Source organism: Oncorhynchus mykiss, chromosome 9 (assembly GCF_057628025.1).
Source record: "Oncorhynchus mykiss isolate SJ-2025 chromosome 9, ASM5762802v1, whole genome shotgun sequence".
Taxonomy (NCBI): Eukaryota; Metazoa; Chordata; class Actinopteri; order Salmoniformes; family Salmonidae; genus Oncorhynchus; species Oncorhynchus mykiss.
Genome location: NC_143030.1, coordinates 62055384 through 62076253, shown reverse-complemented (window position 1 = coordinate 62076253; position 20870 = coordinate 62055384). Strand labels below are relative to the sequence as shown.

Sequence of the window (20870 nt, the reverse complement as noted above, 5' to 3'; positions counted from 1 at the left end):
ACATCAATGCGAGCTGTGGCAAGAAGGTTTGCTGTGTCTGTCAGCGTAGTGTCCAGAGCATGGAGGCGCTACCAGGAGACAGGCCAGTACATCAGGAGACGTGGAGGAGGCCGTAGGAGGGCAACAACCCAGCAGCAGGACAGCTACCTCTGCCTTTGTGCAAGGAGGAGCAGGAGGAGCACTGCCAGAGCCCTGCAAAATGACCTCCAGCAGGCCACAAATGTGCATGTGTCTGCTCAAACGGTCAGAAACAGACTCCATGAGGGTGGTATGAGGGCCCGACGTCCACAGGTGGGGGTTGTGCTTACAACCCAACACCGTGCAGGACGTTTGGCATTTGCCAGAGAACACCAAGATTGGCAAATTCGCCACTGGCGCCCTGTGCTCTTCACAGATGAAATCAGGTTCACACTGAGCACGTGACAGACGTGACAGTCTGGAGACGCCGTGGAGAACGTTCTGCTGCCTGCAACATCCTCCAGCATGACCGGTTTGGCGGTGGGTCAGTCATGGTGTCGGGTGGCATTTCTTTGGGGGGGCCGCACAGCCCTCCATGTGCTCGCCAGAGGTAGCCTGACTGCCATTAGGTACCGAGATGAGATCCTCAGACCCCTTGTGAGACCATATGCTGGTGCGGTTGGACCTGGGTTCCTCCTAATGCAAGACAATGCTAGACCTCATGTGGCTGGAGTGTGTTAGCAGTTCCTGCAAGTGGAAGGCATTGATGCTATGGACTGGCCCACCCGTTCCCCAGACCTGAATCCAATTGAGCACATCTGGGACATCATGTCTCGCTCCATCTACCAACGCCACGTTGCACCACAGACTGTCCAGGAGTTGGCGGATGCTTTAGTCCAGGTCTGGGAGGAGATCCCTCAGGAGACCATCCGTCACCTCATCAGGAGCATGTCCAGGCGTTGTAGGGAGGTCATACAGGCACGTGGAGGCCACACACACTACTGAGCCTCATTTTGACTTGTTTTAAGGACATTACATCAAAGTTGGGTCAGCCTGTAGTGGTTTTCCACTTTAATTTTGAGTGCGACTCCACATCCAGACCTCCATGGGTTGATAAATTTGATTTCCATTAATAATTTTTGTGTGGTTTTGTTGTCAGCACATTCAACTATGTAAAGAAAAAAGTATTTAATAAGAATATTTCATTCATTCAGATCTAGGATGTGTTATTTTAGTGTTCCCTTTATTTTTTTGAGCAGTGTATATTTCCATAATCAAAAATATTCAGGTTTCATACAAACAGTGGCAAGTCAAATTCAAGGACTTTTAAGTACTTTGAGCTAGCTAGAGTCAGACTGAAATATCAGCGACTCTTTAACAGCTGTACAATCATTCTCAGAGAGTCAGGAGGGTGGTTTGGGGGGATGTCTATTGACACGGAAGGAGTCGAGGGATTTCAAAAAAATTCCTGCAGTCTCTCTGACACTTTAGGTCTGGGCTGAGGTAGTTCATTTCACGTCTCAGCCTGTCGTGGGCGGAGTTTCCCTTTGGACAGAGTGGTGAATGAAAGTGCTGCTAACCAGGTAAATCCGAGGGAGCAGGTGAACATAACGAGCATTTATGGGGGGTGATAAGGAACATATATAAGTCTAGGCAACCGTACCACCTGACATGATAACGCCTAACGTCTGCGTGACACCTGCATCGCATGTTAATGAAAGACAATGTGCATAGTTTATATTTATATTAATTAAATCTCAACCATAAATGTTAGAAATGTGCAATTTTCCCCGTGCAAGCAGACATTCCGACATAGCCACCTTGAACTATAGTGTAGCCTACGGCTTGTGTATTTCCTGTTATCGCTAATGGCCTAGAAATTATGATGCCCAATCTATAGATATTCTGTCTTTCCCTCAACAACTCATGGCATGGTATGATATCTTATCTCGCTGTGTACAGATCTAAATGTTGTTAGCCAATCACAGACTGTGTTGTTACCAGTTCCACATCAGACAACCAATAAGAGTTGTGTCCACGGCTTTCAGGAGTTCATAGTTGCTATTCAGACTCCTTGGGATGTCCCTTCAGTCAAATAGAGCAGTTCATACTTACCCAGAGGGGCTTTGCTAATCTGGATCCTTGGGATGACAATACCTCTATCAAGTATAAATGTTAATTGGTTAAGTTTAGTGTTAACTTAGGGTTCAGGGTAAGGACGTCCCAAGGAATCCAGATAGCAGTGACCGTTCATAGAGTGAGACTGGCACAGTATTTGAGAGCTAAGCGGCAACACAGACTTTAATTAATTTGTTTTTTTTACAATTGGCAGAAGCGATTTGAATGACTGCCTGAGACAGTTTCCTTATTAGAGATGATAAAAATAATTACCAAGATGTCCTTGATCCATCTGAGCAGGAAGTAGGCTATATTTAAGTTGTGATATCATTAGGAAATATTTAGGTCTACTGTGTTAAGGCAAATGTGGTCTATTTGAAAATAAGTATTTTTTGCTGATAACGTACTGTTGAAAGCACATAGGCAATATTATTTACTGTGTCGATAGCGTAGTAGGTTATTGTACAATAACGTAATTGTATGTGCTAGCATTATTTATTTAATGGATTAATTGTAAATGAGATAATTACTTTTCACTGAAGAAGGGAAACGAGATACAACATGCAACAACGATCAAAGACCTAAAATCATGCCTGACAATATCACAACGGTATCCTAACATGTTGTAGAATAGGCTACTGCTGTATCCACACTAATGTAAATGTACACTACCGTTCAAAAGTTTGGGGTCACAGAAATGTCCTTGTTTTTGAAAGAAAAGCAATTTTTGTGCCCATTAAAATAACATCAAATTGATCAAAAATAGTGTAGACATTGTTAATGTTATAAATTACTATTGGAAACGGATGATTTTTGTATGGAATATCTACATACGCGTACAGAGGCCCAGTACCAGCAACCATCACTCCTGTGTTCCAATGGCACGTTGTGTTCGCTAATCCAAGTTTATCATTATAAAAAAGGCTAATTGATCATTCGAAAACCATTTTTCAATTATGTTAGCACAGCAGAAAATGTTGTGCTGATTAAAGAAGCAATAAAACTGACCTTTAGACGGGTTGAGTATCTGGAGCATCAGCATTTGTGGGTTCGATTACAGGCACAAAATGGCCAGAAACAAATAACTTTCTTCTGAAACTTGTCAGGCTATTCTTGTTCTGAGAAATGAAGGCTATTCCATGCGAGAAATTGCCAAGAAACTGAAGATCTGTCACAACACTGTACTACTCCCTTCACAGAACAGCAAAAACTGGCTCTAACCAGAATAGAAAGAGGAGTGGGAGGCCCAGGTGCACAACTGAGCAAGAGGACAAGTACAATAGAGCGTCTAGTTTGAGAAACAGACACCTCACAAGTCCTCAACTGGCAGCTTCATTAAATAGTACTTGCAAAACACCAGTCTCAACATCAACAGTGAAGAGGTGACTCCAGGATGCTCACCTCTTCTTTACTGTTGACATTGCGACAATCTGAAGGTAATTATCTTTGCACACAACACAGCAGTGTCCAGGTCTCCACATTATTCACTCTATCACCTGCTATATGGAGGGAAGCCGCAGCAGTTAACTGATGTAAACAATACAATTGTATATAACATTATTGCATATACTGTAGTATACTTTTTTTGATTCACTTAAGTGTTTTTCTTTTGCTGTTTTTGTATAATGCACTTTGAGGTCAGTGATACTCCACCTGATGTGGTGGAAGTTGTCGAACCAAATTCAAACTCCTTCAAAGACCACCTTCAGGCACAGACTGAGAAAGATGTGGAGGTTTTTGACCAGGTAAAAATTGTCCACTGTTCATTTATTTTCTGGCCTTCCAACAGATATATAAGAGATGTATTTGTAATAATATTAAATATAATTGCATTTATTTCTATTATCAATAAAGGTGAGACTGAACATGGACAGAGCGCATGAGAAAAAGGGGAACCACCTGAGAAGAATCAAGGGAACCAAGTGCTTTGACATCTGGGCAAATTACTTGGCTTGGAAGAAGGCGAGACCCGGGAGAGCTTGGTGCTCTTTCGCTCCTAGCTGGGGTCAACATTCGTTAAGGGGAAATATAAAAAATCTCATAACTATTTGCATTTTCAGCCTCATGGTGGGCGACATCGCCGTGCTGTCAGCAGTACCAACACTGGCCCAGGGGTTTCTCCAAATAATCAATCTCAAGGCTAACCACTGGGTCATGTTAAGTAACCGCCACTTCCAGATAGGTACTGTTAAGGTGTTAAGGTGTATGACTCCAGTGGTCATGACACCACCCTGGAGTTTCTCTCACAACTCATCTCTCTACCTTTCCCAAGGACCATCCCTTCCCAACCCCACTGACATCAACAATTAGAAAGGTATCCTTTATTTTCAATCTGCCATTAACATTAATCCATGTCTAATCAAAAATCTAAAACAGCAAGCAATGCAGGTGTAGATGCAAAGTGGCTAGGAAAAACTCCCTAGAAAAGGCCAGAACCTAGGAAGAAACCTAGAGAGGAACCAGGTTATGAGGGGTGGCCAGTCCTCATCTGGCTGATCATGATGCTGTTTAGTATAGCTAAATTGCTATACTAAACAGAGACTTCAACTAACACGTAACACATGTAGACGTTAAGTTGTTTGTGGTAAAATCATTCATAACAAACTTACATGCAAACTGACACATGACGTGTCAGCGACACGTTACGCAATGTGAACACTACGTCTACATGACGTGTACGTGTCGTGAACTCGTCGGAGGTTTGACGCCTTAGAAACAAACTTGTCTCCATTGACAGTCCATGTTAATTCATGGCGCTAGGAAGACGTTAGGTGACTTGGTGAGAGGTATCAGTAGCTTCATGAGGCTTAATTCTGGCATGTATCACACCCCATAAGTATACATGAATCCACTCGTTAGCACAGGTAGGCGCGATTAGAACTCAGATCAAGAAGCCTTTGAGTGTTGACCAATGCTGGGAACCCAATAATAAGTGTGTACACGATAATTAACTAAATTAAAAAGGTGCGTAACGTCGTTTATCCTCCACTACATCCCTGGTTGGGTCTGGCAAAAACCCATTCATAAACGTCAATATCCTGCCAGACTATTTTATAAATATAAACAGGCGCTGTAACATAGAGACCTGGCCATGTGTGTACTCTAACCCTATAAACAGGTGTGTATCAATTTAACCTTTTGTTTTCTGAAAATGATTTCTCACTGATATGAAAGATAAGGTCATTATGCTTCCAAAATCGTACGACAAGCGTTGCATGTTAATGTTCAGAGCGAGCGTCGACCTCTTAACAAAACTCCCGCATACAGAATACGCCTTCGTCTAATGTTGACTCTTATGTGTAATGCTCCAGGCTGGTAAACTAGATAAGTCACCTATCGGTTAGCCGATTTTCATCTGTGTGGAACTGAGAGTCATGATCAAGGGCTAGCTAACGTTACCATAACTAACTGGTCTTTTTGATATTGCAGAGCTAGAGCCTCTGCAATAGCCTCTGGCCGAGGGTAGATTTGGTACACTTTGACTAGGCCTATTATTCCTAGCTAATATTTGCCTGGTCGTTATAGTAAACTAGCTAACTACTTGAATTGGGCCAATTTCCAAAACTGAAATTGTTGAATGAATGAATTTCCATGCTAACAGGCTAGCTAACTAGTTGTGCAACTCAACTCAAACCTACTGCTGACAGTTTCAAGCATTTCGTCACTAACTTCTCAGTCAGCTCCTCTATTTTCCTTATTTTCTTCTCCCTAAAAATTAGAGAATAAAAGAAGGTTCAATGCTTGTTTTACAGCAGCATATTTCTGTCAGCTACAATAACTATTTTGGTAACGTTACTTACGGCTCTTCAGCATCCGCCATACTTTCACGCTGCCATGTCCCCAGTGCCTGTACTGTATATTCACAAAAATCAAACCTGCGTTAGCATTATGTGCTCAAATTTTGCACACTGAGTTATAATGGTGCTTTCAAGACTCGAGGTCAAATCATCACGTCAGTGATATTCAGGTCGGAGCTATAGAAAGATGCTCAAGATTCCGAGTTGGATGACCGTTAAAACGATATTTCGTTTTTTCCGTGTGTGTTAATGCTTGGAAGTCGGAGATTTCTGAGTTCCCATTTTTTTTAAACGCGGCATAAGGTGAAGCCATAGACTGTTAAAAAAAAAAATAGGGTGAAGCGCAACGTAATTTTGATTCACATCAGCATTACTGCGCTTGTCCTACTCTCGCGAGAAGCTGAACTGCTAAGAACGAGAACTGGTTTGATCAGCTGATCAGTCAAAATACTCGCGCAGTGAAACTCAGAGATGGCGAGTATGGAGCTTGCACCACTTAGACCATGGGATGACTTCTTCCCAGGAGCTGATCGATTTGCAAAACCCGACTTCGGAGATTTAGCTAAATGGAACAACAGGGTGATCAGCAACTTGTTATACTATCAGACCAATTATTTCGCCGTGGCCATAGTGGTTTTCCTGATCGTGGGGTAAGTCATCATGACAGCGCGAGCTTCCTAGCATTATCTACCCAGCTGCTATAGCTAGCTAGATAGATAACTAGTTTATTTGATTAGCCTGCCATCCGATCCACGCGCCAGTCGTGGGCATTTATTCATAGCAATGCGCAGTCCCTATATACCTTTTCATATTACAGCAACGACAAAATAAGAGATCCAGTCATGTCATGGAATTGGAATGGAGTCTGGCATTAGCTACTGTAGTTGGCCTGCTAAAAACAAATGTCATTGCACCACTTTTCCTGAATCAGCTGCCAGCAACTGTGTGACATTTTTTGAATCATGGGAGCCATGATGAACATAGTAATTACAAGGTAGTGTAGGCCTTGGCTAATAGTAACCCATTTCTTTATAGTATAATTTTCATTTGAGTACTTGAGTACCTTTTTTCTCTTTTGAAATTAACATAAATGGTACTCAAAATATAAAAAGGTACTCATGTACGAAACTGAACTCAGTAAAATTTGACAGAGATGAGTTTCCTGTCACATTTCTTTTCTATTAATAGTCTCTTGAGTCGACCAGACAATGACAACACGTGGATGCTGCAAGTTGTCCCAGCTGTTGGGTCCTTATCTCAGCCACACACTGATCCATGTCAAAGTATGCTATTAATACAATTGATAAGATACCTGAGGAACAGCTTTGTATGCGTCCTAATTACTAAATTGCAGCTACAGTAGCTTGAAAGTTATATTATTTTAGAAAATGGCTCAGATAAAAACAAATAAATAATGTAAAGGTGTTCATCTTATTCCAGCCACCAGGTTGTGCTCATCATTACATGTATTTTGTTTTAGAGCCCCAATTGTTGTTTTGCATTGCCATGTATAGCGTTTGAGTGGATTTAGAGGTTGTGTAATCTGTGTTTCCCTTCTGTTGTGTAGGTTTCTGAACCCTCTTGGCATGTTTCTGGGCGGTGCGGTGGTCTCTCTGGTCTTCATGTGCTCGGTGTGGGCAGGAGAGAACAAGAATTTCATCAAGAACTTCAAGAAGAAGAACCCCACTTTGTTTGTCATCGCTGTTATGGGAACGAGCTACTTTCTGCTGTCGCTGTGTGGTGGAGTGATGGTCTTCATTTTCGGAATTACTTTTCCCTTGCTGTGTGAGTCTCAAAAATTCTACACTCATAGGACCAGCTTTTTGGACACAGATTAAGAGCTTTGTACAAGACTTGGCTTTATCTGTGTCTGGGAATTCAGCCCATAGGGTCAGAATCCTGATAATCACACAATGCACAAGTATGCACACAGTAACTAGCATGTAGATTTATCCTAGCTTCCAGGTCTTTTCCAATGGTAACTCCATTGGAATATGGTGCAAACTAGGTACATATTGTATGCAAGATAATGTGATATAACCAAAGATTTTTGGTGTCCATTACTGGCTGTTACAGGAAAGACCCATACAAACTGCCACCATAGATTTTTCAACTAACCTGTCCTTGATGATACTTTCTTCATTTTCGATTTGGTCTAAGAAGTATCTTAGAAATGTCCGTTTCCAGTTGCAGGTGGTTCTACAAAAATCAACGGAACCCCCTCAAAAATATGAAATCCATGTTTTGTCCCTCACCATCTTAGCTGCCGCACATCTAGCACTTCCCAGCATCCTTCCAGGAACTATTCATTTCAATGCAACACGGCCACACACATGCAAGAGGCATATCTCATACAAAACATGGATTTAATATACACTGGACAAAAATATGAATGCAACAAGCATACTCATCAGATATGTCAACCATTGAGCATGCTTGGGATGCTCTGGATCCAAGTGTACGATAGCGTGTTCCAGTTCCCATCAATATTCAGCAACTTCGCTCAGCCATTGAAAAGAAGTGGGACAACATTCCACAGTCCACAATCAACTGCCTGATCAACTCTATGAGAAGGAAATGTGTCGCGCTGCATGAGGCAAATGGTCGCACCAGATTCACGCCCCTACTCTTTTTTTTGTGTTTTTAAAGGTATTTGTGACGAACAGATTCATATCTGTATTCCCAGTTGTGAAATACATAGATGAGGACCATATGAATTTATTTCAATTGACTGATTTCCTTATATGAACTGTAACTCAGTAAAATCTTTTATATTGTTGCATTTATATTTTTGTCCAGTATAGATAAATGGGCAAAAAAAATTCCCATAGTGGGCCTTGTGTTCTAAAAAATATACTCCCCAAAAAATCATGAGTACTCAAATAATCAAAACATTAAACACCCATCCCTACTGTAAACAGACATTTCTAAGATCTTTTTTTCAGACTCGACAGCAAAGAAAGTATTGCCAAGAAACATAAATACCTCCTACTTTTATATCACATCAAAATGATTTCACAAATGCAAAATACACAGTTACTGCTTTAACAAACTCAGTTTTCTGTAAACAAGTGCTGTAACATGGAAATATGGCCAATAAACCCGATAACCCAATAAAGGTGTGTAGTAATTTAACCTTTTTTTTGTAAAAAAAAATGTTCTCGCTGATATGAAAGATACATGCCGCGCAACGCAAGAGATGGGTGTTAATGTTTAGAGCAAGAGTCTGGGCTCTTAACATCAGTCCCCTGATCAGCAGATACTATCGTCAATAGATGCTAAAGCAGTTAGCGTCTATGAATTTATTTATTTTACCTTTATTTAACCAGGCAAGTCAATTAAGAACAAATTCTTATTTTCAATGACGGCCTAGGAGCAGTGGGTTAACTGCCTGTTCAGGGGCAGAACGATAGATTTGCACCTTGTCAGCTCTAGGGTTTGAACTTCCAACCTTCCGGTTACTAGTCCAGCCGCCCCATGAATGGGGTAGGTGCAAACATGGGGGATGAGTCCCAGAAGATGGAGCAAACAGATTGTTTTTTTGAATTTTTTATTGAACCTTTATTTAACTACACTCTCTAATTGTATGGGTTCAATATGGAGAATGCATGTGCCACTGTTTTGAAAAGAAATAGCCTAGACCAGTGTTTCCCACATTCCAGTCCTCAAGTACCCCAACCAGTACACATTTTAATTGTAGCCCTGGACGAGCACACCTTATTCAACTAATCATCAAGACCTCGTTAAGTTGAATCAGGTGAGTTTGTCCGGAGCTACAACAAAAGTGTATGGTGTTGGAGTAGACTGGAGTTGTGAAGTGTTGGTCTAGACAAACTGCTACATTCTGAAATACACATTACAGAACACAATGTTTAGGGCAATTGGTGGTTCTGAGAAAAGTACAGGCAACAACTAACATTGTGATGGAAAAACAGGAGGCAGTCAGTATGTAACACAGGCTATCCCAAGAGGGCTGTCCTGTGGCTGCCGATGTGGTTGCTATGTACTGTCTGTACTATAGACTCCACTACATTTACTGGCTTGCATCATGCAGTCAGCATCTGGCGAGGGAAGTAAAGATGCCTCTCCTTAACCCGTTAGTCAATTGTTTTTCATAACATACCTGGAAAATAATGATCCTTCTCAGTTGAAGCTGCATAAGAGTAAGGCACACGTGTGCACTTTTACAACATGTTTCCAGCTGACAGAATGGGAACATGTTACCATGGGAATCTCCATTGAGGATAGCATATCCTGAATGGGTAGGAAACTAATCCTGCCTTTCTTCCCTATAGTGATCCTGGTTCATGCGTCTCTGAGGCTGCGCAACATGAAGAACAGACTGGAGAATAAGATGGAGGGAGTGGGCATGAAAAAGTCCCCGATGGGCATCATCCTGGATCTGCTAGACCAACAGGAGGAGAAGATCAACAAGATCCAGGACTTCCTGGAGTCAAAGCTAAACAAGGATTGAGGGGAGAGAGCCAAAATGGCACCCGCAACCTCATTCTGATTAAATTCAACATGGTTTGCTTTTTCCTTTAACATCAAAATCAAGTGTGTTGATTTGTACCCCATATAATATCAGTGTTGTCGCATTCCCCCTATTTATCATTCTCACTCCATTTGTTTTGTTATATTGAAACACCTTTGTACATTTTGTGTCACACAGTCCCTGATTTTCTTTGGAGCATTTCAGAAAGATTTGTACTGTCGTGTATGGATCAGATGTTGGGGGGAAGGCACTTGGCACAATGAAATGAGGCATGAGCATTCCTGTGTATATTGTGTGTCCATTCAAATAAACACACAATACACATGTCATTATGTAATTGCAATATGTATCCAGGCACATTTTGACTTTTGAGTGTGCGTGTACAATGTCAACAACAAAAAAAGCTGCATGCCAGAATGCAACTATTGCATGTTAAACCAATTGTGTTCAGTAGCGTAGCATTTTTAATTATCTTCTTTAATTTTTTAGGTCAAACCATTTAATCAGAACCAATTTATTTGCTACCTCAGAAGAATAATCATCGCTGTATTTTCTCTTAAGCTGAACTGGTGTCGCTGGGCTCCCCCTTAAATTCACTGGACCAGTGACTGCTTATCGACAAGTAGCAATAATGTCCCTCTTGTTACTTCAGACCCTGTGGGTTGGGCTTGAGATGAACATTATCAGATCATAGTTATGCAATATGGGAAAATGAATGGCAAATGCAGCTTTATTAATTGAAGTAGTCATGTTGTATATGTTAAAGTTGTGCGTTCATGTATCACCAAATCTTCTGTACTTGTGTATTCAGCATAAAGCATGCAGAAAACAAATGTTAGCATTACAAAAAGGACAGGGTAAGGCACCAAAGTATTAATGGAAAAAATATTAGTGCAAGAAAGTTACCTCTGTACTATTAAATATTACACACATTATGAATGTTTGGTGTATTTTTGTTGTGTATTTGAAAATAGGGATTCTGATTGTATTTTCCTGTATTTCCCAGATGTTTGGAGATTTTTTTTAGCCATATTAAAATGCCAATCCAATTTATCCAATTCCAGGGATCACCATTGGTAATTCATATAAAACGATTAAATTGATTTTAAGACGCTGTTCAGATCCCAGAATGAAAGGCCCAGTGCAGTCAAAAACATGATTTCCTGTGTTTTATACATAACCTCAGCAAAAAAAGAAACGTCCTCTCACTGTCAACTGTGTTTATTTTCAGCAAACTTAACGTGTGTAAATATTTGTGTTTCAGGGATGCCCTCATGCCCTCCCCCAACTGTTGCTTTCAGATCTCGCTATGCGTTTCGGATGGGATTCAGATCTGTACTCTTAGCTGGCCACTCCAGAACAGTCCAGCATCTCTTATTGAATCATTCCTGCGTGCTTTTTGACGTGTGTTTGGGGTTGTTGTCCTGCTGTGGGGTTGCTTTGCTGCCTCTGGTACTGGGGGCCTTGAATGTGTGCAAGACATCATGAAATCACCAGGCTATCAAGGTGTTTTGTAGTCCAATGTTCAACCCAGTGTCCAAAAACTGTGTTTCTGTTGAAGGTTGTGGGTCTTCCAGAAAAACAACGACCCAAAACACACATCAAAAGCACCCTGGAGTGGTTTAAGAAGAAACACTGGACTGTTCTGGGGTGGCCAGCGAAGAGACTGGATCTGAAAACAGCAGTTGGTGGAGGGAACCCGTCTAACATTGAAGAATTAGAACAGTTTGCTGCTGAAGAGTGGGACAAATTGCCAGTAGAAAGGTGCAGCAAGCTAATTGATGGCTACAAGAAGCATTTGTTGGCAGTTATCTTGGCCAAAGGTGGTGCAACCAAGTACTAGCTCCGGGGTGCCAATAATTGTGTCCATGCCATTTGTCTTTATTTTTTGAATTAAAATAAAAAATATTTTACAAAAATAAAATGGGTTCTGAAATGTTGAAAATCCAATAACAAGGTGTGGAGAGTTATTTTCAATTTCAACTTCGAAGAAATAGGGAATGACGCAACTGTAAGGTCATACAAATGTATGTTAATGAAGGAAAGATTGATATCTGAAACATTTTGTATGTACACTGATTTTTTATGTCAATACAGTTTTTATTCCAGATCTGATCCACAGTTATACAGTTATACCACATTATACTTCCAGACTGATCCACAGTGTTTTACACAGTAAAAGACTAAGGGCTGGATTCAATCCGTATCGCCAAAGTATCATGGAAGATCCACATTATAGCTCATTGAAATGTAGGGCTTGATTCAATCTGTATTGCTAAAGTGTTACAGATTGCGCAATCAAAATGTTAAGCTAATTTACTATTGAGCTGACATATGCAGCGTTTACCGTGAATGCAGTCTCTGCAAATACTGTATATTCTGTATATGGTGTTCAGCTATATCTATATTGAAAAGTTGGCAGCTAGACACCATAGTGGTTTTAAAATCCCATATATGAAAGATCCAAGTCATCAGTAGAGGATGTATTATGGTTTTGGGGCTGTACAAAGTCATGGAATTATACACAAACAAATATAACTATTTTTTTCTTAGACATTCTTCATTGAGTCTACTTATGATGCACATTCTATGGTGCATTTTCCAGCTGTAGACTCATATCCAAATACCATAAAAGTTCTTCCAAACCTCAAAGAACAAAACTTGTTCTGCCTGACCATGAGAACTGTGGCAGACAATTGTTACAAGTGGAAGACATTAAACACATCATGTTGAACAAACACAGCCTGGTGTTGTAAATTCCTCAGAGATTGAAGAGACTGGTTTCTCTTGATTCCAATTCTTTGGGGAGCGGCACCTGTATGAGTAATACATTACGCAAAGAAACAGCTGTGAGAAAGCTTTGATTGGTAGTGGAGGATAAACAGATATATCACCTAATTTGAATTTCACACTATAACTCTGGTGTACATATTTGCTAGTGTGTGTCTAACATGGGTTAAAGCTAACAAGCTTGATTGGACTAAGTTTCTCCAGTTCAAGAGTGTTCCACAATACATAAACTCAGCAAAAGAATAAACATCCTCTCACTGTCAACTGTGTTTAGTTTCAGCAAACTTAACATGTGTAAATATTTGTATGAACATAAGATTCAACAGCTGAGACATAAACTGAACAAGTTCCACAGACATGTGACGGACAGAAATGGAATAATGTGTCCCTGAACAAAGGGGGTGTCAAAATCAAAAGCGACAGTCAGTGTCTGGTGTGGCCACCAGCTGCATTAAGTACTGCAGTGCATCTCTTCCTCATGGACTGCACCAGATTTGCCAATTCTTGCTGTGAGATGTTACCCCACTCTTCCAACAAGGCACCTGCAAGATCCCAGACATTTCTAGAGGGAATGGCCCTAGCCCTCACCCTCCGATCCAACAGGTCCCAGACGTGCTCAATGGGATTGAGATCCGGGCTCTTCGCTGGCCATGGCAGAACTCTGACATTCCTGTCTTGCAGGAAATCACTCACAGAACGAGCAGTATGGCTGGTGCCATTGTCATGCTGGAGGGTCATGTCAGGATGAGCCTGCAGGAAGGGTACCACAGGGAGGAGGATGTCTTCCCTGTAAAGCACAGCGTTGAGATTGCCTGCAATGAAAACAAGCTCAGTCCGATGATGACACACCGCCCCAGACCATGACGGACCCTCCACCTCAAAATCGATCTCACTCCAGAGTACAGGCCTTGGTGTAACGCTCATTCCTTCGACGATAAACGCGAATCCGACCATCACCCCTGGTGAGACAAAACCACGACTCGTCAGTGAAGAGCACTTTTTGCCCGTCCTGTCTGGTCCAGCGACGGTGGGTTTGTGCCTATAGGCGACGTTGTTGCCGGTGATGTCTGGTGAGGACCTGCCTTACAACAGGCCTACAAGCCCTCAGTCCAGCCTCTCTCAGCCTACTGCGGACAATCTGAGCACTGATGGAGGGATTGTGCGTTCCTGGTGTAACACCGGCAGTTGTTGTTGCCATCCTGTACCTGTCCCGCAGGTGTGATGTTCGGATGTACCGGTCCTGTGCAGGTGTCGGATGTACCGGTCCTGTGCAGGTGTTGTTACACATGATCTGCCACTGAGAGGACGATCAGCTGTCCGTCCTGTCTCCCTGTAGCACTGTCTTAGGCGTCTCACAGTACGGACATTGCAAATTATTGCCCTGGGGAACATCTGCAGTCCTCATGCCTCCTTGCAGCATGCCCAAGGCACGTTCACGCAGATGAGCAGGGACCCTGGGCATCTTTCTTTTTGTGTTTTTCAGAGCCAGTAGAAAGGCCTCTTTAGTCCTAAGTTTTCATAACTGTGACCTTAACTGCCTACTGTCTGTAAGCTGTCTGTCTACTGTCTGTCTTAATGACCGTTCCACAGGTGCATGCTCATTAATTCATTAAAGCATGAGAAACAGTGTTTAAACCCTTTACAATAATAATGTTATTCGGATTTTTATAAATTATCTTTGAAAGACAGGGTCCTGAAAAAGGGAAGTTTCTTTTTTTTGCTGAGTTTATATTACAAAAAAATGTTTTAAGCAATAATCAGACAACTTCTGACATCTGACTAAAAACTGTGAAGGCTGGTCAGATCAAGTTTGCTAACAATATGTCTGTTAGTGCTAATCTAATTTGAGAATCATCAGTTGAACTCATGGCTTTGAGATAGGCCACATTGCTCTTTACATTTTTTTTTTTACCCCTTTTTCTCCCCAATTTCATGGTATCTAATTGTTGTAGTAGCTACTATCTTGTCTCATCGCTACAACTCCCGTACGGGCTCGGGAGAGATGAAGGTTGAAAGTCATGCGTCCTCCGATACACAACCCAACCAAGCCGCACTGCTTCTTAACACAGCACGCATCCAACCCGGAAGCCAGCCGCACCAATGTGTCGGAGGAAACACACCGTGTACCTGGCCACCTTGGTTAGCGCGCACTGCGCCCGGCCCGCCACAGGAGTCGCTGCTGCGCGATGAGACAAGGACACCCCTACCTGCCGCCTTCGAGGAACAGGCTTTAATGTCTTCATCACATCTTTCAGAGTGGCCTTCAGTTCTACCATCTCATCAATGCCGGTACACCTCTGTTTTCCTGTTGTCTTCCTGAGCTGGACGTCCAGCCTCTCTGCTCTCCTGTCGTCCCTTGGGTCCACATCCAGAAAAGGGTCACGCTTTTTGGGGGTCCTCTTCAGCTGGATGTTTCTTAGAGGGTTACCAGACGAGTCCATGCTGGGGAGTTGTTGTGGAATGGGGTTGCGCTGTGGAGCGTGGTAAATCTGCTTGTGTTGATACTGTGGAGAAGTGTTGGACTGCTTGACTCGGGAGGAGGGCTCTGGTTTGGGTTCCATGGGACCCTGTGGACCCTTGGGCAGCTGCGGCATGAGGGCCGCGATTTCGTGAGGGACGTAGCCAAGCAACGCCAATAGCCCTGAGGGCAGGTTCAGAGCCCGTTCATACATCTCAAACACCTCCTTCTGCTCCTGCTTCTGCTGCTTGCTCTGCTCCTCGTTCCTCTGTTGTCTCTGGCGGTCCAGGTTCCTGGTCAGTAGGTTAGTCACCACCATCCTAGGCCCTGCCTGCTCAAAGTGGTAGCCCATCTTCAGGAGGGTATTGTTGGCCTTGAGCAGGCGCGACACCTCCATCTCCGCGTGGTGGCCCAGCATGTGTCTCTGGTTGTGGAAGCGGAGCTCAGTGAGCGTCTCTTTGAACTGTAGGCAGCGGATAATGGCGATGATGCCCTTCCCTGTTATGAAGTTAGACTCTATGTTCAGTGTGGTGATGCAACGGTTCTCTCTCAGCATGTTGGCCAGGGTGAAGGCAATGTTTTCGTCTGCATCGGTGTTGGCTATGCTAAAGGTTTTTACGTGTTTGTTCTTCTTCAAGGCATTGACGTATTCTATAAGCATTTCTTTGGGAATGTTTTCTATGTTGTTCAGGTTTACATCTGTGATAGTGGGGTTGTTGTTGCAGATCTTATCCAGGGTGGTGTCCAGGTTTGTCTCATTCCCTGAGGGTCTTGATGTCTTCTTGGCCCCATCAAGGTCACCAAGGCCCCCGCCAAGGGCCAGCGATGGAATATTTAGCTTGTTTATTACTCTCGCCCCTTTCTCCGGGACAAAACAGGCCCTCTTCTCCTCTGGAGTCGTCTATGTTACTTCAGGAGTCTCTGTGGTGTTCATTTCTACTTTCTCAGATATTTGTGATGTGCTCTTTTTTTGCTCTCTGCTCTCAGTCTCTTTCTTGTTGGTGAACTCTGGAGGGGGCTGCAAGGGACTGGTAGTGTATACAGGGTTTGTGCTGTTGTCATCCAATGACTCATTTAAATGTTTATTCACTGGATGTTCATGTTTTCCTATGACCCTTTCATAGTTTATGTCCTTTTTATCCTCATCCTCTTCCTCCACTACAATTTCCTCTCCTTCAACACCATCTGTAGCTTCCACCTCAATGACTTCTTCTTGCACCTCATACACAATTTCCATGTGTTCGGCATTTTCTTTATTTTCAGCATCCTCTTCCATGGTTTTCTGATGAAGACAAGTAGTACAATCATTTAATAAACTTAGCCTTGTAGAACATACAGTCAGTCAGTTAATTATGTTTGTTTATAATGTTATAATAATTAAAGTGGTATACAGTATGATATATTAAGATGTTTCACCAGATAGGTGCAGTGAAATGTATTGTTTTACAGGGTCAGCCATAGTAGTACGACACCCCTGAAGCAAATTAGGGTTAAGTGCCTTGCTCAAGGGCACATCAACAGATTCTTCACCTTGTCGACTCAGATATTCAAACCAGCAATCTTTTGATTTCTGGCCCAATGCTCTAACCGCTAGGCTACAAGCCACCCTATTTGAAGGCTATATCTACGGTATATTGACCATTGGTTATGTAGTCCCTTACCTTATTGGGCAGGAGAGTGACGGGGATCCTCTCCTCCTCCAGCATGCGTTTGGACTCCTTCTCCCAGTACAGATAATCCACCAGGCCCCTGTGGTCAAACGAACCTTCTCTGTCTGGCTTTTCTGCCTCTGACCCACAGGTACCCTCTCATCTGGGGCTATAACGTCCATCTCTTTCTGGAGCTCTTTCAGCTCCTCAGGAGACAAGTTTGCCAGGATGTCATTTTCATCGATGTCTTCATCATCAGAGTCTGCGGATGGCTTTTCTTTCTTCTGGTCCTTCTGTCTCTGACCAAGCGGCACTCTCTCGTCTGGAGCTAAAACATCCATCTCTTTCTGGAGTTCTTGAAGCTCCTCAGGAGACAAGCTAGCCAGGATATCATCTTCATCAATGTCTTCCTCATTTATGTCCTCCATGTCCCAGGTCTCTTTGGTTGGACATATCCATCTAGAAGTCGTTTGACAAAATAAACTGTTTGTCAATCAACCTAAAGGGTAAAAAGCATATCCACAATGACTGAACAGTTCTAGAGCTGAGTGGACAGTGCTACTGGCTCTGTCTCTAGCTGGTAAATGGCCTGCTCACGCCTCAGACAAAGTCTAAAATTAACACATAGGATCACATGGAAATATGTTTGGTGCAAGAGGGTCAGGGGAGACATACTAACATATTCCTTTTTCAGCAGCTTGAGTCAGCTCAACAAACTTCATGATCTTGCAGCATGGCAGTTGATTGTGAGACAACAAGAGGGGGAGATAGACAGTAACAGGTGGATTGTTTTTTTACAAGCCTGGGGAGGAATCCTAGGGTCCACTGCGTAGAGGGCTCCGCCCAATCCCCCAGAGTTCCCTGAAAAATGTAATAATATCTCCCTAAAGTGATGCACAACAATGAACAGCTTATATAAATGAGAATATCTGATATGTAGGGGGTTGCTATACTCAATAGGAGTGTCCTGTTATCAGTATGACACCCTGTAGCATGCAATTGAGAAAGTCTTGTTTATCACACACAGGGCTAAAGAAGTCACACTACAAATAAAGTCTCACACTGTTTTTTATTAATGTCCCAAATCCAAATGGGAGATATTCACTCAGAGTAGGAGAAGACAAACAATACATGGACAATGTAGAAATATGTAGAGAAACAAATAAAGGAACATTATTTGAGGGTTATCCAGTTCAAAGACATATTTTTTTACATCATACAAAAAACCTACTTATCAAAAGTTTATGTTCTCCACATGAAAGCAATTTACATCACAATAACACATTCACAAATAATAATAATCTATAAACATGTACATTCAGATTCATACTTGGGAGAGGAGAGAGTGTCAGTCCATGGACTGACAACCTGGGACTAAAGAAGGGTTAGTATATTATTTTGTTATCACATTTTGTGAATAATAACTCCAAAATGTATACCTAAAATGTTTTACAAAGATATTAAAGTTGATTTACAATATGTATAATGTCATAATACAATTGGTTCAATATATTTGGGTCAAAGATATCCCAGGGTTCGAAATTCACAATGATGAAGCTGCTTTTCCAGATCAGCAAAACTTTTGTGCCATCACCACATCCATGTCTTCCTGAATAATATCGATCTCCATCCAATCCAAGGCACATGGGAGAGTCATTCTCAAGCTTCATAGTATGTATACAGATTGGTTAGTTGGCATCCATCCAGAGGTCTGTGCTTCCAGTGTCAGGGTCATTGTGACAGATTTCATTCCAGTCCTCTTACCTTCAGTAGATGCTCATGTAATTTCCATCCATGAATATTCTCCTGTAATAAAGAGATGAAAACAGACACATTTGAGTCAAGGTCAATATAAAATACTCTCATACTTTAGGATAGCATATTACTGCATGAAACCCCCTGCATGCTGCAACAGCTGAGATGATAATCTACTGTACAGGCATGGAAATGGAACAGAACAAACCAGGGATAAACATCATGAAGAAATATGTTATTAGAAAGAAGGATGTTTAACAAAAGCAAATGACCTACTGTCTTGTCAAGCATGCCATGCAATAATATAAGGAATGTAACATGTGAAATTAGAACTTTCCACTTAATATGGATCACAATTTACACTAATGAGAGGCAAGCGAAAGTAGGTACATTCTACTACTGGTGCTATGAGGTACAGTATGCGCAGGATGTGGTGTGTAAACTGTGCATGTGAAGGTAGACAATGTGAAAGTGGGGTTTCTAGCTACAGGATGTAATGTACCATTTGCTTCACATTTCACTGGGCACAGACGTCGTTAGCTCAACGTCTAGTTTTGATTTAAATGGTTGAGTTGTCCACTAATGTGAATTCAATGTGAAATCAACAAACCATTTCATCATGTCATTGGATTTAGGTTAAAAGTTGGGTTAAAAATGCTAAATTCCCTTACATTGATGACATTTTGAAAGTCCAATCAATTTTCCATGATGATTCAACATCGTCACATTTCATTATTTTGTTGAAATGACATGGAAAGAACGTTGATTCAATCCGTTTTTCCCAGTGGGATGCAGCCATACTGAATTTGTGAGCCTGCTAATAGACCAAGATAATTTGGCAAAATCTTTGATCGAGCGGGTAAGGCATGGTCATCCATGAGCTAGAAGTATCTGGATTGGGCCTTGGCAGAATGTGTTACCACTGCTCTGGCTGTACATTTAATGGATGGTCTACATATTGATTTCACCTTGATTTTCACAGCACTAAATGAGCTACGCTATATTGATCAATCTGGCAAATGATGAGACGCAGATGGAAACTGAAAACAGTGGCACTGATGGAAATGGATTAGCACTACCACAGCCTATTTGCATCTCACCCTTCTGTGTTTGAATGACTGCCTAATGGTCTTCCTCAGCGCTATTGGCCACAGCACCAAACATCTTTACTGAATCTACCGGCATCGTATCAGACCTCTTCAACACATTGCATTCTGGGGGAAATCTATGTACATGAGGATTGAGGATGGACAGATCGTGAAAGGAGAGAAAGAAAGGAAGAAAGTGAAAAGATCACCAGTTCACAAAGAACACACCCACACTCATTAGAGACTGCTTCGTTATTGGGGTTTAGTTTCACACCAACAGGCCAAACACACTGATGTCAAAGACTGTTCATAGATAAGGATAACATTTTAAAGTGTATCTGACAGCCAAAATGACCTGTCCAATCATGAGGAACAGGATGAAGGTGGAGAAGAGGAGAGGATGCAGGAATATTAAGAGCAGGTGGAAGGATAGCGGTAAGTGGTGACAACGAACGCTAGGATGGTCCTGAGGTTCAATGTCATTACAGGCAAACACAGAGCGTCAACAGAGATGACATCCACAAGAATACCTGTCATTGTGCATAGGGAGGAGAAAAATATGAGCATGTTTTTACCTGGTAAGTTGACTGAGAACACATTCTCATTTACAGCTTCAATCTTGGGCATAGTTACAGGGGAGATGAATGAGTCAATTGGAAACTGGGGATGATTAGGTGGCCATGATGGTATGAGGACCAGATTGGGAATTTATCCAAGACACTCCTACTCTTATGATAGATGCCATGAGATATTTAGTGACCA

At 42.1% G+C, this 20870-nt stretch overlaps 3 protein-coding genes across 7 annotated transcripts in view; 1 reads left to right on the top strand and 2 right to left on the bottom strand.

Annotated features, from left to right (window-relative positions):
• The first annotated feature begins 6274 nt into the window (after positions 1-6274).
• LOC110532446 (PRA1 family protein 3) lies at positions 6275-11303 on the top strand. Its single transcript, XM_021616356.3, has 3 exons — positions 6275-6523; positions 7441-7658; positions 10169-11303. The coding sequence occupies exons 1-3, from the start codon at positions 6345-6347 to the stop codon at positions 10345-10347; spliced, it is 576 nt and encodes a 191-aa protein (XP_021472031.1). The 5' UTR covers positions 6275-6344; the 3' UTR covers positions 10348-11303.
• A 1127-nt stretch (positions 11304-12430) lies between these two features.
• On the bottom strand, positions 12431-17794 carry LOC110532447 (leiomodin-3). The gene is given in 3 exon segments (XM_021616357.3): positions 12431-16898; positions 17278-17384; positions 17387-17794. Coding segments are annotated over 3 exon segments (2094 nt in total). The 5' UTR covers positions 17694-17794; the 3' UTR covers positions 12431-15218.
• Positions 17795-18315: 521 nt separating this feature from the next.
• The window catches only part of LOC110532445 (FERM domain-containing protein 4B), a 28663-nt gene continuing 26108 nt past the window's right edge, over positions 18316-20870 (bottom strand). For 3 of the 5 annotated variants that reach the window (XM_021616352.3, XM_090184891.1, XM_090184889.1), the window contains 2 exons: positions 20121-20245; positions 18316-19071 (listed from right to left, as the gene is read on the bottom strand). In XM_021616352.3, coding sequence (XP_021472027.3) covers positions 20143-20245 — 103 coding nt within the window. In that variant the 3' untranslated portion in view covers positions 18316-19071; positions 20121-20142. The remainder of the gene's footprint in view (positions 19072-20120; positions 20246-20870) is intronic. The other 2 variants (XM_021616353.3, XM_090184890.1) reach the window with 1 other exon arrangement.